At 41.3% G+C, this 24,580-nt stretch overlaps 2 protein-coding genes across 2 annotated transcripts in view; both read right to left on the bottom strand.

Annotated features, from left to right (window-relative positions):
* Positions 1-24,580, bottom strand: part of LOC126557466 (polypeptide N-acetylgalactosaminyltransferase 16-like) — a 359,463-nt gene that overhangs the window by 138,179 nt on the left and 196,704 nt on the right. The window lies entirely within an intron of this gene.
* The window catches only part of LOC126558482 (uncharacterized), a 136,592-nt gene that overhangs the window by 69,258 nt on the left and 42,754 nt on the right, over positions 1-24,580 (bottom strand). The window contains exons 2-3 of the mRNA XM_050214503.1: positions 13,673-13,887; positions 8,557-8,692 (exon numbers count right to left, since the gene is read on the bottom strand). Of these exons, the coding sequence (XP_050070460.1) occupies positions 8,557-8,692; positions 13,673-13,887 (351 nt within the window). The remainder of the gene's footprint in view (positions 1-8,556; positions 8,693-13,672; positions 13,888-24,580) is intronic.

The following is a 24,580-nucleotide window of genomic DNA, read 5'->3' as shown; positions in this document are numbered from 1 at the left end:
AACTGCGTAAACAGATTAGTGATTATTTCGCGCGAGTCAATGTTCCTAGTTCTTGAAAATGTCTGATTTTGAGTCGGATAAGCGCCATATGCGGGAGGTGTTGCTGTTTTTGTTTCGAGCGAAGAAAAAGGCAGCCGAAGCGCATCGAGAGCTTTCGAGTGTTTACGGCGATGCTGCTCTAAGCGAAACAAGGTGTTGGGATTGGTATCGTCGCTTTTGAAGCGGTGATTTCGCCGTGGAGGATGCTTAATGTGAAGGAAGTCCCAAAACGTTCGCCGACGAAGAATTGACGGCTTTACTGGAGGAAAATCACTGCCAAATGCAAGAAGAGCTTGCAACCGTCTTGGTGCACGAGTTGAAGCCGTGGGACATTGAACGCAGATTCTTCATGTGTGAATTGCTGGCCCAGCGGCACAACAGAAAGGGGTTGCTGCACATAATCGTGACGGGAGACGAGAAGTGGATTTTGTTCAGAAATCCAAAGCGCAAAAAATCATGAGGATCCCGCGGTCATACCCCAACATCATCAGCTCGCCCGAGCATCCATAGCTCGAAAGTTATGCTGAGTATTTCGTGGGACCAGCTCGGCGTCATCTACTACGAACTTCTGAAACCGGGAGAAACAATCACTGGTGAACGCTACCGGAAACAACTAATGAGTTTAAGCAGAGCACTGCGTGAAAAACGGCCAGAATACTCATCACGCCACGACAAAGTTATACTGTTGCATGACAATGCTCGGCCAAATGTTGTGCAACCTGTGAAAAACTACATTAATATCCACAAATGGGATGTTTTATCGCGCATGCCGTATTTACCGGATCTGGTACCATCGGATTTCCATCTGTTCCGATCCATGGTAGATGGATTGACAGACCAGCAGTTCTCCTCCAATGAACAGATTCAGAATACCTGGATACATGGATTGCGTCGAAAAACGTATAATTTTTTCGAAAAGGAATCCGCGGTTTAACCGAAAGATGGAAGAAAGTAATAAATAATAATCGCCAATCGTTTAATTGACAAAATTTCTACGAATAAAAATGCCACAAGGAAAAATAAATTTATGACAAAATGGCCGTTATTTATTTGCGCACCTAATACTTCGTTCCTCTTTTACGTACGCAAAATTGTCAACTGAATACTTCATCTAATTAGATGTTTACATTTATGCTGGCGACGCTTAAAAGTGATTGAACGTGATACTTGATGTCAAGTAATTCGATCTAGCCCTCGATGGAACAGCATTTGTTGTGCTGACAAGAGTAGCGAAACCCATCCTAGCCTAATCTTTTCTCCTTTAAGTACTTAGAGATTATCCGTAGCAAACGTAATACTTGTGATGTCCATAACGAGCAATTAAGAAATATTACATCCCAATATCCAAAGATATCTGGACGACTAGTAGCACCTTTCCTACCAGAGGAAAGGCAACGAAAGATTTCGCGTATCTAGAAGGAGAAATCTTCTCCAGATGCAAATACCCATGGCCACCCAAACCATCCGAAATGTTTACAATGCGACGATGTATTTCGAAATTTTAGCACGATAATTAGGACACTATTTTGATTCATGAATTTCTTATCATTCCACTCTGAAACATTGAATAGAGGCAGAGGCACATTAAGTTTAAACAATAGATGGATTCCTACACAGCAACATTTCATGTTTTATTTGGTCAACAAATGGAGAGTTTCACCCTGGTACGCGTTTAGATATATGTTTAAATCCTGTGTTATTATGTTAAATAAAAAGAATTCATCAAAAAATTATCAAGCCTCATTGGGATGAGATCCCACAGCTTCAGAGCGCACCTTGGAAACTGACTGTGACTCTAGATACTGTCATTAATTAAAATTAAAAAAAAAAAGGAAGCTTTTGCGTAACCCTCTTATACATTCTGAGATAACATCGATCAGATGTGTCTTTCATATGCAATCCTCTCTCGTGTCTGTATCGAACAATGCAATGGATCAATTACAATTTGTCCAGCTGCTTTACGAATCTAGATTATGCAACCCATTTTCCCTGTTCGATACATCGATGGTTAGGCAGAAAATTTCTAAAAGCAATTCGATGGCTACACGAGCAGCAACAGCAAAAAAGACAGAACATTACATTTTAATATCCTCCGGGGCCTCATTGCTAAAATGGGACGGTGGTAGTATTTCCTGTATCCTCTCACCTTGGATCCCAGTATAAAGAAGCACCAACTAAAAGCACCAGGTATGAAACCACACATATTTGTTCGTCCATGACAGACGATAAGAGCAAACAAATGCTCGATTTCATAACACTCAACGCCCGGTTTCCGGTCACCCTCTCTAACAGCTTTCGGGTTTCGGGATAGAAGAGAAGAAACTAATACGCACTCACACACATACACACACGCACACTCTTGCCCGATACGTGTGTCCTTCCTGTCCATTTCGATGATCTGGATTCTACAATGGGTAGTTTCATTGTCGAACAAACACAAAATGTGAGTACTCAATCGATCGATTGTCTTTTTCCCATGCTCGAATGTTACGCTGCCGTTAGTGTACGAATTGAATGGCCATCGATTCGCACCCACTGACCAACCAAACCGTCCATCCAGCTGCCAGGATATTCTAGTACACTTTCGAACACACACACACACAATGATTCCAGGATGGCACGAATGGAAGGAAAGAAATTGACTGGTCGGTAAAGACAACAGAACAAAACAATTACCACCGTGCTCCATGCTCCGTACTGTAGGACGATTGTTTGGACGACCATAAAACGATAAACACGACGGACATCATACACAAACGAAACAAACCCCGAACCAACTATCCGACCAGTACAGAAAGCAGTTGTTTGCAATGGTGGTTTTGGCAAAGAAACCAACCCTCTAACAAAAGCTCGGGCTAGGCGTAAAGTGTCACATTCGGCAATGCGTTGGAACTCGTACACGCTGCTGAACACGGGAAACTGACGAGTGCTTCCCCGTCTTTTGTCGACCGCCAATGGATATCCTTATTTTCGACATCCTTAAACCCTTAGCACCGAAAATAGGAAGCATTGTGGGAAGGTCTCGCTGGGTTGCGTGTTTTCTTTTCTTTTCCCCGAAGTTAATTCCGTACAGCATAAATCGATCCGTAACGTCTGCTAAAACAAAAGGCGATGGAAGAAAAAAGATGCTGCCATTCCTAGAATCCGGAACACAGCCAGCGTTTTTGCAATAGCCGTTCTCGGTTCCCGATTCAATCGAACAACGACATCCGATGATGATGACGAACGAATGTGGGGAACCGCGAGGGTGAGGTGCAGCCTTTCGCACCGTACAAGAACACACTTCGAATCTCGTCGATTGGGTCCTGATCGACCGGACCGAAACAAACGCCCCGACAATGATTCTCACCGTGCGGAACAAACTCTCGCAGCTGCAGTACCGTTGAGCCTTTGATTGTTTAGCCGGTCGTTTGTGCCGTCGTTTGGAGAATGCTTTGGCCAAAACGAACACGACCAAACGATCGACATCAAAGCGAACAGGGCAACAGTTAGCCGCACCGTCCCCATCCATCCGTTGAACAATTCGAAACTGGAAGCGCTTTTCCATCTAGCCACTACGTCGCCGCGAATCCTTGGGGCTTGGGAAAATGGGTTCGGAACAATGGAACTCTCACTCTCGCACTATTTCCGAGCCGAGGTGGTTGTTATTACCCGAATCACTATTGTACGATTCGACACTAGTCGGAGGGAGAGCTCGCCCATCGAGCCCTCCCTCTTTCTAGGGGCTTCCCATTTACTCGATGGGACGGTAAGGATCCTTTGACGCCGGGAGTCACTAGATTGGTAAGCAACCACCATACGAGGATGGGTTATCAGTTTCTCCTATTTCTCGGCATCGGCTCCAAGTTGACTTTGGTCTCCGCACCCAACCATCACCCTTTGTCAGCGTTGACAGATGGTTTATGTTCATTTTCTATCAACACACACTCTTTCTCTCTCTCTCTCTGTCCATCTCTCTTTGTATCTCTCTTGGCCCATCGAGTAGTTCGGCTATTTGATCTTTCAATAGCGATGGAATTGAAATCAACACGATTCAATCGCATACCACCACCCAACCACCGCTCATCACAAACAGCCTTGCCCTGTGTCAAGCTGCTACGGTTCACAATAATGTCAGGCAACTGTTTGTAGAAGGCTGTCTCGAGCAAAAGTAAATAAAAATGAATCGGTTTCGTTTGGGCGGTGTGCTGCATGGTAACCTTCGTGTTAGCGACAGGTGACGACGGTAACGCACATATGTATATTAACAAACTTCGTTTTTGTTTGTGCAATTCCAATTATTGTGATCCAACATTTACATGCTTTACTTCTTTTGCAAAGTAGATGATAAGCATTGTTTGAAATGTAAGGTACAATTTGTACAATGTTTTTCCTTGATTTACAACACCTTTCCGGGTTTTACAATAGCTTTCAGAGAATAATTGGAAGGCAGAAAGCTATCACCTCACATAGAAAATAAGAAATAAAACATTTTAAATAGCATATGAAATAAAAATCTATCAACTAGTCTGCTTGTGATTGCTTTAATAAAGCAACAACTGCAACATAGAGTTTAATTTTCCACAAGTCAAATAAAACACGTTTTTCCTCACCGAATCGTCGAGACAGATTGATTTAATTTTTTGACATTTGTGTGACTTCCAAGGTAAATACAAACTACGGTAAATATATACACCGAAATCAAGATAACTACAAACCAACGGTTTTAAGGTTACTACAAGAGTCTAAAACAGAAAAGGAACTGAAATGAGCTTTTTACTGAAATTTGTAGCATGCTTGAAATGTTGAGCCGTTGGACAAGTTACCTTGATTGAGCGTCATATAATGAATCAACGGTTATCTTAACGTTTGCTTACTTTCATGTCTACTAAAAACCCATTCTTATTAATTGAAACAATAAAATTTCATTGAATATACTCAGATTTTTTTATCCAATAGTACGGCCTGGTCGATTTGCTTACAACTAATTTACATACAAAATCTCCTTTCACGTTAGTTGCAATACATTTCCTGCTCCGAACCATGAAAGAGCACCTCATCCAGGGTTTGTTTGGTTGAATGTACTTAGAATTATTTTTCAAATAAATTTTCTAAAGATGATCGTCGCTTCCTATGCCTGTTTTATTTCAAGAATCTTCTCCTTAAGCATTACTTTATCACACTGTGTTAAGAAGCTTTAAAACTATCTCTCACATTGATGATGAACTCACACTTTATATTCGCTTAAAAACCATCAAGGTTAATTCTATCAGTTCTTGAAAAATTCGCTATCAAATAAAAAAGTCATTTCCTGCTTTAGTTTTACTTGTTTTTGGTTTTTTTTTTCAACATAAATTGTCTTCCGATAACGCTCCGAGACGTGACTACGTATACCATAAATGCATCCTCCTTAATAGCCCATTTATGGCCATCCATGTGTGTTTGTATGCTAGGGATCGAAATATATTGCCCAAAATGTCTAAGCTCACCCACCCATTTCCTGTGGACCGGCTTTGCATCGCCGAACAACCTTTCCAAAAGCTTACTCGATCCGATGAGTTCGATGTTCAGTCGCGACAGCCAAAGCATACGCAAACAACATTATTTATGCGAACGAAATATTTCACCACAGGTGAGTGCGTTCGAGCACCGGCCACTTGCACGAGAGTGCGAGAAAGATTTAATGGCAGCCGATAGTTTATGACAGAGAACTCCGCACCGGGAGTCGATGTGTTCGTTTTGTATTTATGTCCGGTTATGGTAGCTTTTCGTTTGCCAAAGCTGCAGTCGTTTTTCTGCATTCAACGAATGAAGAAAAACATCCGCGAAAACTATAAATCAGACGATGGGATCATTCGTAGATCATTTTACATGTTTAATAAAACGGGTTTTGAATGGTTTCTTGTTTGGTCTTGTAGGAAATGGTTTCCAAAATGAAATCAATTTTGATACAAGAAGAAAGTCGATTGAGTTTGACAAGGAAAATGACCGTCAAACAAGACAGAGCAATGAGCAATACACCACAAATAGATCCTTGGTAAAAAAAATTACTACACTACGAAGCCAATAGAAAAGCACTACCAACATCTCTAACCAGCAGAAAGACAGAGGGACAAAAACTATTACTACACTCATTGCAAACAAGACGGAACCTGTGCCACTGCAACATGAACCTCAGTCACGAAAAAGGCCAAGAGCTAATGTCAAAGTCCTTCAGCAGCATCGCGCCCGCGCCAACAAGGAAGCGGTCAAGCTCCGCAACAGTTCGAGAGGATCGTTATAAAATATTTATTTTTGTGCCGTTGTTTTCCTGAACTCCAACCTGAGGTTCATTTTTTGCACACAAATTTCATGCTCTGGCCCGAGTGGTACGAATCGAACGGCAAGGCATGCACATCTTCAAGTGAGCAGTGCTTCAAGTGTGTACCGGACAGTGGTATTTTGATGCGGAACGAGTGCTGCAAACAAACAGCTAAAGCAATAGGAAAAATCGAAATAAAGAAGGAAAAAAAACAACCTACACCAACAACTTAGAAAGGATGCTCCGGAAAGTGGAGAAAAACATCGGCACCGAGAGTGGAAGGGAAACAATCACTACCGAACAATCCAAAAAGCACAAACCTGGAATGTATCCGTATTCCTCGGTTGGCACTCAACTTAATGTTGTTGTTTTGCAACAGAACCACATCGGCCTCCCAGTTTTTGCTATACCGTCCCTTGGATAACGGAAGAGACGCAGCACATGGAAACGACAATTGCATTTCCGCCATTAAATTTCACCACTCACTGAACCCGGGCAGCACTGGAGGATGCTTGATGCTATTATTATCTGTAGACCCGGTTCGTCGTGCGAAGGGCTGGGTGAGCGAGGTCGGCGATCCGGGGACTTAAACATTTCCGGGGCTGCATAACCGAATCCTGGTTTGCAGGATGTGCGGAAAGACAAACGAGCATCGTCAACCGTGCAGCTCGTGCTGGACCAGCCGATCCTGGAGAGAGTGCATAAAAAAAAACATCAACTTCGGTAACGTGAAGCAGATGGCCAAGTGGCACTAAAATCGATGTCATTCGGGTTGGCTCTTCATATTGGCCTTGCCCGGCATTTTGATATGGTATGTGCAGGAAACCGGTGTCATGGTAGAGCACTGGGAGAAGAATGCAATGTTTATGTTTGTGTTCATGATAGGTCATGTTTGGGAGACGAAGTTTTTTATCCATCACCTCGCACGTTCAGACAAATGTTTTGTCGCCTGTGGCCATCAATTGGTCAGCAGCGTGCTCGTATTAAAGCGTCTATTGGAATATTCGATTGATTCGCAGTTTTTGAGTAAGTTTTTAGCCATCCTTATAATGTTTTAAGTCTCCAAAGTAAGGATGGCTGCAACCGGTCGTTTGTATATGATAAATAAACTCAAAAAAAAAAAGTAGAAGGACACGCTCACGTAATGATCTCGTTTTAACCCTACACAAGACCACCTTTTACTTTTTATCTTCGTACACCATCGCTGCCCGCCAGCAAATTGACTACATCGAATGGAAATTCAAGTCAATGTGGCAGCATTTTCGAACATAGCCTTTAGTCATATCCCTTGCGCAAGAATTTGGGGTTGAAATAAACCGAGCACAGCAAACTGCTCCATTTTATGTGGCATGACCCTGGCATTACGATCCTTTCCCCAGGCACATCGATAGCGGTCCCACAAGTCGATTCGTCAATTATCTGATCGGATCCTTTCGGGGTGACTGTATCATCGCTAGGATAACTCGTTCGTTCGATGCAGCTCATATCTGTTTTGTTATCTCTCTTTTTTCCGACATTCTATCTACACTCTTGGGGCGTGTTACACCAATTTGGCTTCTATTAGTCGTCGAACCCTGATTGTGATACGAATTACGTCTAAGAATTATCAAACAAGTTTTTCCAAATAGTGTAGATGCCAGGCCGTATTGTCTGTGAACGAATAGTTCTCTTGGTAACAATTCATGGTAGATATAACACACAAATTTGATGTAAAAAGACACATTTTATCAATGTCTTTCAAAGAGCAGTTTTTACTGTGTAGAATGTTGAGCTCCAAAAAATGACTCCTAATTGCATACATACAGGCAAAAGTTACAAATTATACGGATTGCAATATGGCCATCGAACGTTGCGCAAGACCAGCTCCGACACCCATGAAACAGAGAGCGCCCTTACCTTCCGAACGTTCGTAATTTGATTAAATTTAATCCATTCGGAAAATTGTCCTACGTTCTGCCCATCGGTCTGTAACAAACCGATCCCTAAATCGTGTGGAAAAACTATGTCGTGTGTGTGTTTCAAACCACACTCTGCTAAAGGAGAAACAAAGATATATAACCATTTTCAGTTTCACCAAAATCCAACTGCCTAATCCATCCCCAAGCCCTCTCCCTCTCGCACAAACACACAGAACATCCACACGCGCACGAATATCAGCTCGAATTCTCAGCTTCGAGACTAGTTGGATTTTCTCTTCAAGGAACGGCTTTTTTTCCTGACCAGGTTAGGTAACTTACCCACTACTTGCATACTGATGTGTTCCGTGGCGGTGGAAAACGATGGTGCGTCCGCTGTAACTTCACAGGAAAAATTGCCCGATAGTCCGAAGCCCACATTTTTGATAACCACCTGTCGGTTGTCGGACATAGTCGCCTGAAAGGAGGGAGAATAAAAGCAAAATGCGGTAAGCAATTAGTTTCTGGTACAGTTAAAAGGCGTATCATATGGATTGAGCCGATTAATCGAGTTTCAACTAGAGATTCGTATATTAAATGGTAACCATTAAACGAGATCATTGCCGCAGTGGGCATCATGAAACAAATAGAGAGAAAAAATTATGCTTAACTGGCCCACTTCATCATCGTCATGTTATTAGTTTGTGGATGTGATATCATCTATGATGAAACATATTTTGCAACTAATAATTTCATTTATACCAGTGTTGGAAAAACAAATCATGTCATTGTTATCCGCATCCTCATTAAGTCATATTTTTTTCAGAAAATGTTCAATATTTATGTGCCCTGTGTCTGCAAAATGTATATTGAACATTATATTGTTACATCTTCCCAACAAAGAAAAACATTTTTAATTATTTACATCAATATACAAATCGATAATCATTAGGTCATTAGCCTTGAAGTTGATTATTGCTGCTTTGGGAAAATCCTTGCGAAAAAAGAATATTCTTCAAACAAAATTTAACCACTCATTTCAGACAATGATTTTGAATGATGAATGACAACGATTATGTTCTTGTTCGCTCGACCTCACAAATTTATATGTTTAAAATGGAGACGCCTAGTGTTTTATAATTCAATGATTTAAATTTTCTGAAAGTTGAAAGCTGAAGTTGTGTGAAGTTTATAAAACTTGGAGCTTTATAATGAATGCTTGGTGTAAAATAAAAACAATATAACTAGAGGAAACTTTCTGTTATTCTTTCACAAAATTTGTAGATACAAAATATATATTCTGGAAATTTTTAACTTCATTTTTAAAGCTTTATAACTTGGTGCTATAATTTGATGTAGGCGACAGCGGCGCCGGCCTTCAAACGGCAGGACCGGGGTTCAAATCCCATAACTTATACTACTGATCCAAGTATTTTGTTGTCTACTCCAATTCTTGCATCATTTAAAAGCATAAAATATCCTCTACTAGTTCCCTCGTGCAGTTGGTCAGAAAACACCGGCAGTACGGCATTCGTGACTTAATTTAATGCAAATTAAAGTTAGCTTCTGTTAATAGAAATTACCTTTTATTTTTACAACCATACTCATCCAGGCTCTCCTGATGATTTAGTTGTCTGTCTCGTGCATAATCCGATCCGGATTGTTAATGAGCTAACGCCACATCAACCTTTCGAAACGGCTCAGTTGGAAACGAAATCTCTAACCACAGTGTGTTTGTGTGTGTATTGGGTGTACGGGTGCGGGCTCGACAAACCCGGTTCTATTGACACCACGGACTTTGCCATCATCAAAACCGAGCGGGGAGACCAGTTATTGCAACCGGAAATGGATATTCAATCCCGGATAATACCGAAACCATCATTTATAAGAATTTGATCGTTTCACATGCGCGGCGCTGATCCGCTTTTGCAGTCAGATAAATATATTTATCTGCTCCATATTTATGACCTAAGCAATAATTCATTCATTTCTCCCAATAAAGAGCTCCCAGTATGTTTGCTACTGTCCACGATGTCTACTCGGCACGCCTGTATCGGGGAGGTTGGCAGTTGAATGGTAAAAGCACTCACGTACATCGAATAAATGTATTAGGAGAAGTTCATTCAGTGACAGACACAAAAAAGCGATGTCGTCCGATATCAACAAGGCTCGTCGTCCGATACGAACTTTTTTTTAAGTTTAGGAAGTACTATCGTTGGTAAATGCCACCGAAAAGCAAGCATCTACCCCGAACGATTTTCCACAACAGCATCGAACGCTGGTTTGCCCGCCCCCATTTTAATATGTCCCGTCAATTCCGGTGATCCCCCATCATCATTTCGCACCCGTTTTATGCTCTCCTTACATTTTCTGTGTCAAACGGTTTCGTTTTCTCCTTTTTTGTACTCTCCATTTTATCCTAAACTATTAACGATTCAGCCTGTCAGTTACTCCAACCTTCCTTTTCTTTGATATCTGGCAAGGTTTGAAACGTCCGATTTGGTGTAAAAACGTTTCGGACGAAATGCTAGCGTTTTTCTCTTCTCTTCCTCAGAGAAAAAAAGAGTAAAGCTGAAGGACACCATTTTTTGGCCAGTAGCCTGAAACGTCTTTTTCAGCTTCCCTCGGGAATCAGACCGAACATTAACTTATGTTCTGTCGTGCGAAACAAGCACAGCACAAAAGATGGTCACCTAATACGTTACCATATTCCATACGTATGCTGTACATTAAACATCGTACGTCGTCTAGAATGAGTGCATCGGAGAAAAAAATAATAATACGAAAACGCTTCCAAAAGAAATACGATATCTATAGGAAGACGAAAAGCTTGCCATTTTTCGCGTCCAAATTGAGTGCCTTACAAGGCGTGGAACTGGAGCACACAGCCTAGACGCTCGGTAGGGCAGGCGAAGGACTAACGACTGCGAAGCATGGGACGATAATCTCATAAATATATTATAAGAAGAGGCTGCTTTTCTTCAAACGCTTTCGACGGTTCTGACAAAATAGATCGCTCTTCATACCAAACAGAGGGGTGGCTCCTCGGATGCTAAGATGCTAAGTCAAACAGTTACGAAAGGGAACTGAGCCATGTATATCTTGCCCCGGTCTGTTTACACCCACATACTTCTTGTAGCTAGCAGTTGGGTGGATATTTCGGCGACTATATTCGGCTGCTCACCAACGACCAAGATCAGCCAAATTGGCTTCCATTTTGGATGTGCTGGGGTTTTTTTTTTTTGTGTGCAACGAATCGTCTGCCCAGTCCTTAAGAAGGCCACAAACGATTTTCTTTTCGGTTTGGTCAAGCAACGCATAGCTTAAATGGGTAAAATCGGGAATCAAATTGGTAGAAAACGAAAAGTCCTAATGTCAAGAATCTGAGCGTTTTTCGTTCTTCAGAAACAAAAAAAGCCAACTTTTGCAATCTTCTATTCAGACGTGGTTTTGTTCTGCAAGAAAATATTTGAATTGCCATGCACAGCGAGTTGCGGCCGGCTTGTCATAGCAAAGCGAACCATGAAAGATAAATTCCCAATGATAAACAGCAACCGGAAATGGGTATTGCGGCCACATCTGATATTGATCAGCTCAATTTGCCAGTGAAATATGTTGCTGTTTTCTTTGATACTTATTACGTTGGTTGGTGAAATCAGAATAACAATAAATTTAATAAGTTTAACAAAATCTGTTTTTGTTTTCAAAATCAGAAGCAAACTACAAAAGCAGTATTAGTCCTGCTATCTTACATCCGATAGGATTACTTATAAAACTTAACAGCATTTCATTATCTTCTGCCATCCGCTATCGTCTACTGGCTTTGGCCAGTAAAAGTTTTCCCTTTCTTCCCTTTTCTTTTACTTCTCCCCTTCAACAGGGTTTGGATTGCTATTCCGATAATTATCATAACAATTTTCTCAAGCAAATACCAATCCGATATAATCGTTCGGAATTCCTTCCAGCATCCTTATCCCAGTGCCGAACGCACAATATACAGCACTTCGGATGTCTTAAAATATCCCGCTCATCTCGTCAAAAGTTGCACAACTCAGCACAAGATAACAACAATTCACCATCCATTTCATCACCATCTTCACAGAACAAATAGCAGAACATCACGAACACCAAACGCCTAACTCTATAGATTGACGTTTGGAACTAGCAGAAAGAATTTGACCTTCCGCCGATTACCCGAGCATTCCGAAGTGTTCCTGGACAACAACCAATCGTCAGCAACGTCCGAAAGCTGCGAAAGGATGCGAAACGATGGAAGAGATAATCTTTCAGCTTTCCAATTATAATTAATAAGTTAATAACGAACGGAAAAACAGAAGACCCCATTCATCCAGTTCAACTTTCAAGCGCGTTAGAATAGACGACAAAAAAAAAACAAAACTGACAAGACATTGCGAAAAAACACCCACCCAATCCACCGTGCTGGGATCACTTTCACAAGAGGATAACGCACTAAATAAAGCACGAAACAAGACATTTTGCTCTCTTGAAAGTCAAAATCCCTTTGCCGATCAAGAAGAGCTCGGTCAGGTAGCGCGACGGCGAGCTTAACTTTTTTTCTGTCCAAACCCACCCGGGAGCAGACGATCTGATTTCTAACTTAAATCGCTTGCGTTTTTTGCTAACACGAGTGAATCAACCTCCCGAAAGGAGCCAAACGTGCATCGAGGCAAAGTAAAAATAGCGGAGCATCGAGGCTTGCCTGGGTGAGCAAGATTACTTATTTGTTTAATATGTTTAACGACCTTCGTGCGCTTTTTCGAGGATTCGTATTCGTAAGTAAGCGACGAAAAAACTTCAAGCGATAAAACACGACTCCGATGGTAAAATGGTAGAACCCAGGACTGTGCTACCCTAGATCCCAACAATAATCATCTTGAAATGTAATCGTGTCTTATCAGTTCGTTTCGTTTCGGTTTCTAGTTTTTGCGTCCGACAATCCGCAAGACGCTTAACGACGTTTGCCGCACTGTGAGTGGAAGTTTTTTTATCGTTTGCCTTGTGCATGTTCTTGTCAAACAGCATCCAACGCTGTGGGTGTTTGCGATACGCTGAGACGTAACAAACGTTGAGCATCAGCAAGTCACGTTTGCCTGTTGAAAAGATTCCCCAGTACCACGGACAGTGATCAGTGATGGGACAAAAAAGGGCTACCAACAAAATGAAAAGCTATCTCTCCATTAATGATGTCTTGGCGCATCTTACACAATTCCGGATGCCTCTTACGGGAAGTATGATTTTATTTAGACTTCCATCTTTTCGATTCCTGGGATCAGAAAAGACGGATTAATGTCAGCTTAAGGAAAATGCCCTTAAATTTCCCCTTTCTGGATGGACCGTTCTTAATATTACACTCGATCGGATCGGACGGACTGACCGATCAGAGTGAGACACTGTCCGTTTTCTGTAAAATTAAAAAAAAAAAAACTTCGCTACTTACGTCGACATTGATGCCCGGAAAGGGGAAAATTTTCTTGCTCGGTTGCTGGCCTGGTGAATAACGGTAAAACTCGCGCAATCCTCGATAGAACTTCACGGAGTACAGGGGCGAATCATCCAGGTCGTAAAGACAGCGCAACGTGGCATGCTGTCCACGACGCACTGCCGGAGGATCTACCACTAGCTGTACCGATCGAATAGCACCGAAGCCGTAATCTGTAAATGAACAGAAAAAATCAATTAAAACAGATACATAGAAAAACTGTTGCAATGAAGCTCAAATTTTATATCACACTAAAATGTTCATTCGTAACTATCCCAAAAACGAACAACCCCGCTCCAGTTTTCGTTCCAATCCCTCGCACATACAAAAACGCTCTTCAAACACAGAATCCCTCTCTTAGCTGTCAGCATTTGCTGCCATGGATATTAATCGGCGCCTTACGCTGCTAAGATGGAAACTTCAGCTCTTACCCAACGTTTGCAATCTTCCACGCTTAATCAACTGCAAAACAACAACACATTTTCCGACATATTCATTACTAGCTTTGGATAGACCACGGAACAAGGCTTCCAAAATAGCTATTAGGAAGAGAGAGCAAAAAAAAACAGCGCAAACCATGATAGAAAAAGCAACGGGCACGCGGGTAAAAGAATGGCAAAGAACTGCCTACACATTCCCACTTGTGGATTAATGAAGACCTAAGAACTCAGGAAGAAAAACAGTACCCAAAATTAACTCGCATAAGAAAAAGGTCTTGAGCTGCAAACGATACCGATTTTCTTCCTACTGTACTGTTCTTTATTTTTTATGTTTCCCTTTGTTTTGCCATTCTTTTCGTGTTAACTTAATTAATTTAATGAAAATTAATGTTCATCAAATAGGTCCCGGTGGTACTACGTCATGGACGAAAGTAATGCGTTCCGTTCTAGCAAGGTCAGTGAGGGCAAGTAGCAACCAAAACTTGCTCTCTGCCTGAAGCACACAAGCCATGGACTGGTGCTTGCACTTACTCACTAAAGCTTATTGGAAGCATCAGTTGAGAATGAGTCTCCTGAGACTGGTTCTTTCTTTTGCATTAAGTAAAACAAGCTAAAAGTAAGCACCTTTAGGAAAACACCAACGATCACTTCCATTCATAACACCAAAAGAACGGATAAATTCTGGTACTTATTTTATTTATTTATTTATTTACAATTGAATATGACGGTCCAGTGCCGTATTGTCAACACCACTTGTGTTGAAAAAAAAAGTACAATTATATTGATAAGGCATTTCCTCCTTATTCTTTGCCTTATCCCGGGCATACTCGGTTAAAATTCTGGTACTTATTGAAAATATTATTGTATTATTAACAATTTAATTTTAACCTTTTAAACCTGACCAACCCATCCAAGAAGTCTTTAACAATTGACGATGGAACAGCATCCTTCAAGCTCAACTTTATCTATAGCAAAAACAAAAAAAAAAGCAGTTCCATTCCAAAAGAGAGTCAAATAGTCACGCAAATGTCAATAAACAAACAAAAACCATAAAGAGGCTAACGAACTAAAAATTCGAAAGTCCTGAAACACTTTCCAAACGACAGCTCGGGCCTCAGGAAAGCCAACATTTGCATCTGCTAAATGTACTTGTCGTACCCAGAGCCCAATTCTCCACTGGAGTCCCAACTGTCACTACGATGGCACACACACACACACACACACACTTTGTTTTCCCACTGGAAGAGCCAAATTTGCACATCTATTTCTTTTAATGGTTCGACCTGCCTGGCGTAGAAGACTTTTCGATGGCCATCGTCAAATCGGCGCGTAGAAATGCACAAATACCCTGGAACGAGAACCGTCCCTAGAACTACACTCAACCTTTTCCACACTTCGATGGTGGCGTAGTGGAACTTGTATGTGTGAGAGTGTATTTTCCCCTTTTCAAACGGAAGACGATAAATTTTCTTTTATTATCTGCTCGGAATCTGTTTTAACGATATTTTTATGATAATTTCGCACATTCCATTCGCCTTTCGTATCCGTTCGGTGCGGTTGAAGGGTAGCGCTTTAGTTTCTTCGCCATCGCCACGGGCTGCATTCGATCTTGGGATACGTCGCCGCTCGGAATGCTAGGACCGTTTTCTTGGCCCCGAAACGGCGTTCGATACGGTAGCAATTTTGCCAACTCGAAGAGCTCCCGGTTGAGCTTGGAAAGCTTCTTCAATTTCCGCAAACATGAGCCTTTCGGAGCATTGCTTGTGCTGTGGGGTCATGGCTGAGATTTTTCACGAGCCTTCATTTTTTATAGTCCGTGGGGTAGGAATGTTTGTGCTGTGTTTGGACCAGCACACCGTACTGGAGATCGGAACGATTGAGAACGAAATCGACCATCGTAGACCATTGCTTCAAGCCAACATTGAAATGACGCGAAAAAGAAAACCAAACACCTCGATCGAGCGCAAACGCCGGTGCTGTTTGCTTAATCGTTCGTGCCTTCGACGAAAACTGTGACGAATGAATGGTGGTTCTTTTTTGTTAAAGCCTTCCTTAGGTTCAAACTGTCCAACCCACTCGATCCGGTCCTGTTCGAGTGCTCGGTAATCACCGTTGCCGATGTTTGTTTTATAAATTTGAAAGCTACGGTACTCACACCGCCACTGGCTTTCTGATGCCAGTGAATTTCAAATCAAACACAGCCAAATGATTTGTGCCAGAAAAAGAGAAAAAATGTGAGTTGCGTGAGCAAGATGGATCCCCACAAACATTGGAATGCAACAAAAGGATGTCGAACGAAGGAGTATCAATGAGTACGCTAGATGCATTCAGCATTTCGCTGTTGGACGTCAGCACTGAGTTGATCCTCTATCTGTATTTGCATTTTATTGGCACCAGTTACAGTTCGTAAACTTTTGCATAAAAGTGTCATTCGGTGACTTGCAATCATCTTTCAGAACGTACAATAACTGGAAGGCAAATGATCAGGAGTGAAATGGAGAACTTCAGCAATCAAACTTCACAACCATATTGTGTATCATGAAGTATTATTATAACAAGTTTATTACCAACATCCAACAAATAGTCCACATGGAACAATAAACCAAATGTTGCTTACACTTGTGCCGGATGAAAATGGGTTCTAAGGAAATTCTTGAAATTCGTAAAGCCCACAACATCACAACTTGCCCGATATTAAACTCTTGAACGAATCCTTGAATACCTCAATCGATACAACTTTAAACGCAGTATTCTACCAGCTTGGAGGTAGAAAATATAAATTGCCGTCCCATGTTGTTGATACAGCTAAACTTCAGGGTGCCCAAATTTTCAGAATCAAAACCATCCTCCAAACGAGAAGCCGAACCAAAGTCTCGAATCTGCTCGTCCGCTCCCTAATGACCTAATTCCACAGTATCACAACAGGATTACGTTGAAACAGAAACAAGGATTAACGTCAAGCGGCATAGAAAGGTTTGTAAAAAACCGTCCCATGGTACGTGTGGGACGATGGGGTTCGCCTTTTCCCTGTGAACTTTCGGCTGCCTGTTGGCTGCATTTGCTCGGATTGTAAATGAACGAACCTGACATCAAATGGACAGTCCGGCAAGGATCATCTGTCAGCCGACTGGCAACCTCTGCCAGACAAGAACTGTGTGTAAGGGCTTGAGAAATAATCCGCCCTGTACTCATTGAATGGTATTGTTAGGAAGCTAAATTTATCCTTCTCGTCAGGCGTACATTGGAGACATCGCTTAAAAGTACGTTCCATTGCTTCTCCTGACTTTTTTTTAACTCTTTTACTCATGAAAACTTTACCAAAAGCTATTGCTCCGAAAAACACAACTCCAAAATCGATGATCAACAAAATCTGTTTCCAAATCCATAATCATGTCCCCTTTACGGGTTTACGATTGTGGTACTAAACATGCTTGAAGAAGTTGTGGTGGTGTTCGTGGTACGGTGTGAGGAATGTTCTGGAATGTAGGCCAGCTATACCACCATACATCGCTCATCGCACATGCTCACGGGTTCGGAGGAATCCCAGCCAAATGGTTGTTTGAAACTGGCTAGAAGAAAATGATGGGATCATATAAAAACTTCCCCCTATCGGAATAGGACAAATATGAACCCGTTCCCGGGACATCCTGAAGAGCCAGAGGATTTGCTGGTAGATCAACGATTCGTTGGAAATGGGAATACAACCAAAAAAAAGAAGATTCTTGAAGCGTAATATGGTAATAACAATAATAACAGTAATGATAATAATAAACCGACAGCGCAAAACTGTGCATAAATTTGATGGCATCTAGATGTCATCATTCATTTTAATGGCTTCGAAAAGTGGTGAGCAATGGAAAATCCATTTTCCACGGTCATGTAGAGATGGTCGCGGAAGCATCTTTTTATGAAGTGTCGTATTTTTGTAACAGCCCTACATGTGTTGTTGATGACGCGTGCATATCATGACAGAAAAATCGTTAAGATGAAGGAAAATAAAAAACTTACAAATAGAGATCAGTTGCACCAAACTTATAAATATAGCATTTTTGCTGGAATCATTATCATGTTTAAACTCTGATTTATAAAAACTAAAAGACAGTCTCATCCATGTGTTCTGTAATATATAGATCACCATGATAAAATATTTGAAAGTGATGAGATATCACCTCCATCTTTATTTACATTTACAGTAAGACAATAATTTACAAATAATAATTGCAACTTGATTCGCTTCTTTCTGTTAGTAATATTATGCGTGTCCTTGCCTTGGACTATCAAGAAAATAAAAGCACAAGAACTGGCAAATAGTTCTTATGCCGCAGAAGAAAAAAAAAACATACAAGCACAAACCAACATGTCTTGTTTGTTGCGTGACTATTGGTGTGTCCCCATCAACCGTCAGTATCTGCACACATACACACATGATCTGTTTCACTGTCAGCAGGTTGTTAGCGGTATTTCGCCGATTCAAGACATTTTTCAACAAACACTCCGCGGCCTAGCGAAAACATCACCAACTGCGCAACATCCCGAATGCCTGCCCATAAAATGAAGCGCGGCCAAAACGCGCCTATTATTGTCTCCACACATTCCTGTGCTGTAACGATTTATCGTTTATCCATTTTTTCGCCAAAACACCATTCTTCCCAACACTGTTTTGTGGAGCTGTTTTTATTTGCGAACTAAGATTAAGCGTAACGCGCAACCATGGTGCGAAATGAGCAGGGACGGACGGTCAAAGGAGTCGACCGGTGGGCCGTGATCAATAAAATACTAAACCATCCAAAGGACGTAAACCGAACGATCCGGTCGCTTCCTTTTGCGTCCCGGTGTCCATTTTGTTAAAGTGTCGTAAAAAAGGGATCAACAAACTTTTACTGTGCAATGGCGTCACCGGTTGCGATGGTGTGAAGCATACAAAACAAAACAAAAACATCCAACCATGGCACGCTGGAAACCGATCATCGATTTTGGCAGTGAGAAAATTGCGACTTTTACAAATAAATTGCCGGCAAAGGCTTTTCGCGGACGTGACACGACTGTAATAGGGAATGGTGTGCGATTGGTTTCTTTCCCGGGACTGTACTGTACCGGATGGCGGCAACACACGCATTGCCTAGAAGGAACAGTTGTGCACGGGCTTGTTATCATTGAAATTCATTATAAGCTTTATTTCTTTCAACACTTTAGTTTGTGTATGCAATTGTCCCATTAAAGGTCATCGCTGTTCTTTTGAAACTCGTACATAATTTGTAAATGTGGATTTTGTGCACCACTCTTAGTAACAATTCCTTTGAACATGTTTGCTATGTAAAAGGACAACTGCAGAAGGCATCCATGAGATTGACTTACTTAATTATCAAGCGTAAGAACAATTCTCCGTCCTTTGCGGTCTAGGCCGTTCGCAACAATCCTTAATACCAGTCTAGTCTAGTGCATCTGCTAGTCCATAATCGCAGCTGTCCTGGTCAGACCTTTCGCGACTATGGGAAAGACATAGTCATATAGGCCGTAGCTCCACGTTAGAAATACCTAATGCTTAGAAGGTATATAGGGGGCCAACAATAATCAGAATTGAGTATTTGCTGTTCACGATTTTAAAACTATCCTAGCTTGATCAGCCAAAGAAATAGCCACCAGCAAGACTTTACAGGGAAATGCAAATCCACAAAATCCTACAAAATAATTATAGAAGTCGTTACGATTGATATGGAAAATGTATATTAGCCGGTTGAAGAGTTGAAAATGTAAACAAACTTTTTACATTACTATTTTATGAAATTACCTAGTTTCTGCGCGCGAAAACCAAATGAAAATTATATTTTTAAGGCAGTTAAACATAAAGTGCTTGATTTTTACCACCAAATGACCGAAAATTAAACTTTAAACACATCGATTGCTAGACCAAAATAAAATATTTTTTATAAATAAACGGATTTTACCTAGCATGACAGCACGATGTTTGAATGCATTCGTATATACGTACTGGTTCAAATCTGGAAATCAAATATTAATATGTTTTTGGGATACGGTTTTTATTTTTGTCATTTGATGGTAAAAACCAAGCACATTATATTTGACCACTGTAAAAATATAATTTTCATTTGGCTTTCGCGGGCAGAAGCTAGGTAATTTCATAAAATAGTAATGTAAAAAAGTTTGTTTACATTTACAACTCTTCAACCGACTCATACACATTTTTTATATCAATTCCACCGACTTCCGTAACTATTTTGTAGGATTTTGTGTCTATTTTTACTGATTCGCTAAAGTAATGGGAGTTTTTATATCAGTGGTCGAGGATTTCATAAACGCTTGCGATATTCGCTAAAGTTGGCCGGCCGCACGCTATCATTTGCATTTCCCTGTAACAGGGGGAAGCTAAGCAATAATTTTGCTCATAATTTTCTCATTGATATAGTAAACCTAACAGATTTGGAAAGTTTGGAATGAAAACAACATGAAAATCACCCATGAGCATTCATTTACATATAAGGAAGAAGGTGATAAATGAAAGACGTGCTGTAACATCTAGACCAAGCAATACATAATAAATCACTCAATAAAGGTATCTCACGCAACAGATAAAGATCCAACAAGGAAAACCTTGCCATGTGCATCTACAATCCAATGTATGCATGTTCGGTTGGAACATTCGATGCCTATCATACTCAATGAGCTTGATAAATTGATAACGACGAGCTTATTTATTCCGCCCGCTTTCATTTCCATGCATGGAACATTGGATTTACTCATTCACACCGAAACATTCCGGTGCTTCACTTCTTCAGCCATTGAACGTGTTCTCAATGTCGCGACTTAATACTATTAGGCCCACTGCTAAGCGATAGTAACTGCAAACCACCATACGAGTACACGGTACACAAATCCCACCATCACATTTGGCCATCCCAGTCGCACAGTCGATATATTGTCGCAAACAGCAACCGCGCTGCTTCTAATGCGTCCTTGCGCTTTTTGATAATCTTACCAACGCTGTTTCATTTACATGATCAACCCACTGTGCAAATGTCTGATTGCGGTGAGCTTCCCATTCTGTGGCTGGCCATTATGTGAGTAAGGCCCCATGCAACGTGCTCGAGTTTCATAGCCAACAGCAACAATCATTACACTCGATCCAATGCTTACGAGCCACTGCATAATGGAGTTTCACTCATAAATCCCTCATTGTTTCGATTGTCACACTGTTGGTTTCGATCATTTTTGAACCATCTACCAACGACGGCAACAACAACGCTCACACTTTTTGGGCATTGAGCGCGCGAACAAAGGAAATGAGTTTTCACTTCACCGTACGCATGTGATGTGATAGTGAAGTATGTGCGAGTACAATTATGCAAATGCAACATTACGCTTTGGTTTACGGAAAGTTGCCTTCAACAATTGATTAGCTATTGATTATACAATGCAAACAATTTATCTAAATGAAGAAAAAAATAAATATTAAAATACGTAGAAAACAGCATTTCGTTTTCTAGACTGCATCACTTTTTAAAAGCACAAAAACTTAATACATAATAAAAATTATCCTTATTGGGTATCTTAGAATAATGTTTACTGAAAACTACGTTTTTCACAGGCTTAAAATGATGGTTGGCAATCGTAAACTAAAATTCGTTGAAACAATTTAATCCACCAGCCCTATTAGAAATGTTGTAATTAACGTTCTTATCCCTATAATGTTCAAGTAATGCGATAAATAAAATATTCTGTCCTGCTTTTTGGTCGCAGCAATAAAACATGATTCAGCGGAGCAAAGTTAACACATATTTGATTAGTTAATGATATTCCCTCTTAGTAAAAGAGGCACTTCAACGTTGCTAGTGGACAATTGAATTTGTTTGCTGTATCAAACTTTTGTTTTTTCGTTCTGTAACACCCATTTTCGTTACATCAATTACACAATTTTAAACCATCTTCTAAAGCGGATACCATTAAACCGCGATATGCCTATCTACATTAACATTCCAAAACCACAGACGCAAATTTGATCCTCCCCAATCGACCGACCATCATGCCATCAAGAAAATGACGACAAACGACCAGTGATGAAAACTTTCCCCAAGTAAGCTTAAGAATTGAAGGCTCAAAAGATAACCAAAACAATTATTAACTTCTCCCACCGGGAAGAAGCGCATGGCGCGGGGCTGGAAGGAAAACAACAAAAAACTCGACCCAAAAATAAAGCCAAAAACTTTCCCTTCCGACGGCGACCATGGCCACCGCTGTTGGACAAGTGTTTGCGTGAAAATTAAACGGCTTCCTCGAAAATCAACCATCTACCCGTGTCCCTGCGGACCGCTGACGGCCGGCGATGGTCGACCCGAGAAAGATGATTTTCCGACTGGATTAAAAACGCATCAAAAATTGAGATCGAAAAATTAGCCACCCGGCAACGGAGGTGGTGGTCGAAAAACTGATGGTCGCCACGATTAAGCCGACGGAATGGAACAACTTTTTCGGGGAAGATAAATTCGGAAAAAATGCTATCCCTAACTTCCGAACCATCATTTCGATACTCGCTAGGGTCGCACGAGGAAGACGCTAATGATCCCGTTCAACGGTCACTAACGGCCTGTAAGCTCACCCGTTTGAAAGGGTTTTGGCTGCCGGCAACGGCAGAATTGAAAGTTTTCCCACCGCTCTCCACGCTTTCCGTGCGCACAATGCACAAAAAGGCTGGCTTTTGACCGAAAAACGCCAATACCCGCCGGTACCGCCTGGAATGAACTGTTTATTTCGATGACAAGGATTGCTCCGGATTGGTGGCGTACATTAAAGTTGATGGTTATCGTTCGTAATTACCAAGATAACGGAGCGTACCAAATTGAACAGCTTGTGCCGTGCAGAACCTCATCAGATGAAAGCTATCTAGTGGCACAATCTAAATGGAAATCAGCACGCCATTCCTGAACGATAAGACCCTAGTGACAAAACAATTGCGCCTAAATTATCACTCAGAAGGAAGCGGCTACTTCAGCTAGCTAAGATTCAGGTTAGGATACGGGTGGATCAATGACAAAAGGCAAATCATGGCTTAAAATGTTCATTACCAATTGGCATGATATTGTTTGATGACAATTACTAACACGGCTTGAGATAGCTGTCAAAAATTCATTCAAATCTTTAGTTTAATGGATGTAAAAGAGTGGAAAATATTTGTTTTCTATTACCAGATGTAAACAGAGTACTGGGCACACACACATTTTGGATTACCTGCAGCGACCATTGTACCGTTCTGTTGAGTTTTTGGTACTACCTAATCATAAATAATTAAAAACCATCTTCATCTCGATTACTAGTGTGATCTTAACGCTTTAACTTTCTTGATCGTTAAAAGCGCCACCTTAATCTTCAGTCAATTACAAACACCTATGCTCTTAGGCTATGCATAAAACCAGTGATTACAAAAGTGATCCCTACCGCCCACTACCTGGCGCTTGAAAAAAAAAGTTAGCATTCAATCTCCTTTAATTCACAGATGAGCGATATTCTTTTGAAAGAACATAATCGCATTACCCACCTCACCAGGTCTACACAAAAAAAAATCCTTACTTAAATCTGTACGAATTGAAGAACGAGGAAGCGAATAGATTTTGTCAAGGATTTGAGCTTGCTTATTGCCCTACATCCTTATTCTCGACCATGCCGCTGCGAAGTACAGCTAACAATTATGATTGTTAACTAACATGTCACGTCAGCTTTGTGGTAACGTATCAAACAAAGGCACTGAACTGATCGTTGATGAGGTGGCCTCATTCTTTGTCACTTCTGGAGTTCATTCTGCGACGAATAAAGGGCTTATCCCGTTGTGCTTGAGATCGTCAACTAGTCTTCAACTGTCTTCTTGGCCTGCTCAGGATTGAGCACGTCGTGTGGACATGGCCAAGTCTTCAATCAGTTTCCAGGAAACTCGGTCTAGGGTTGCAGTCCTCCATCAACGGCTGCATCCGATCTCCGACAGGTTAGACTCTACTTGATCCAGCTCCTCTTCGCCTCGCGCCGAACGGGTCGCTGAAGAGCACCTTCTTGGTGGGTGATGAGTCCGGCATCCTCATCACGTGCCCCAGCCAACGTATCCTTCCAGCTTTGACTACCGTCAGGATATTAGCACCGACAAACAGCTCAGTTAGCTCGAGGTTCGGTCTCCTTCGCCACACGCCCTGCTCGCACACACCGCCAAAGATAATCCTTAGCACCCGCCATTCGAGGACATACATTTACATACATTTCGTGTGCTATTGGAGTCTTCTAGATCGCAGGATTTTGTGGAGACGATTCCCCTGAACAATGCGCCTTCGGATTTCGCTGCTTACGTTGTTGTCCGAAGTTACGATCGTACCAAGGTAGCAGAACTCCTCTACCACCTCGAGATCGTCGCCGTCAATTGATATTCTGCTTC

Source organism: Anopheles maculipalpis, chromosome 2RL (assembly GCF_943734695.1).
Source record: "Anopheles maculipalpis chromosome 2RL, idAnoMacuDA_375_x, whole genome shotgun sequence".
NCBI lineage: Eukaryota > Metazoa > Arthropoda > Insecta > Diptera > Culicidae > Anopheles > Anopheles maculipalpis.
Note: the sequence above shows the minus strand (reverse complement) of the source record. Positions and strands in the feature narration are given on the sequence as shown.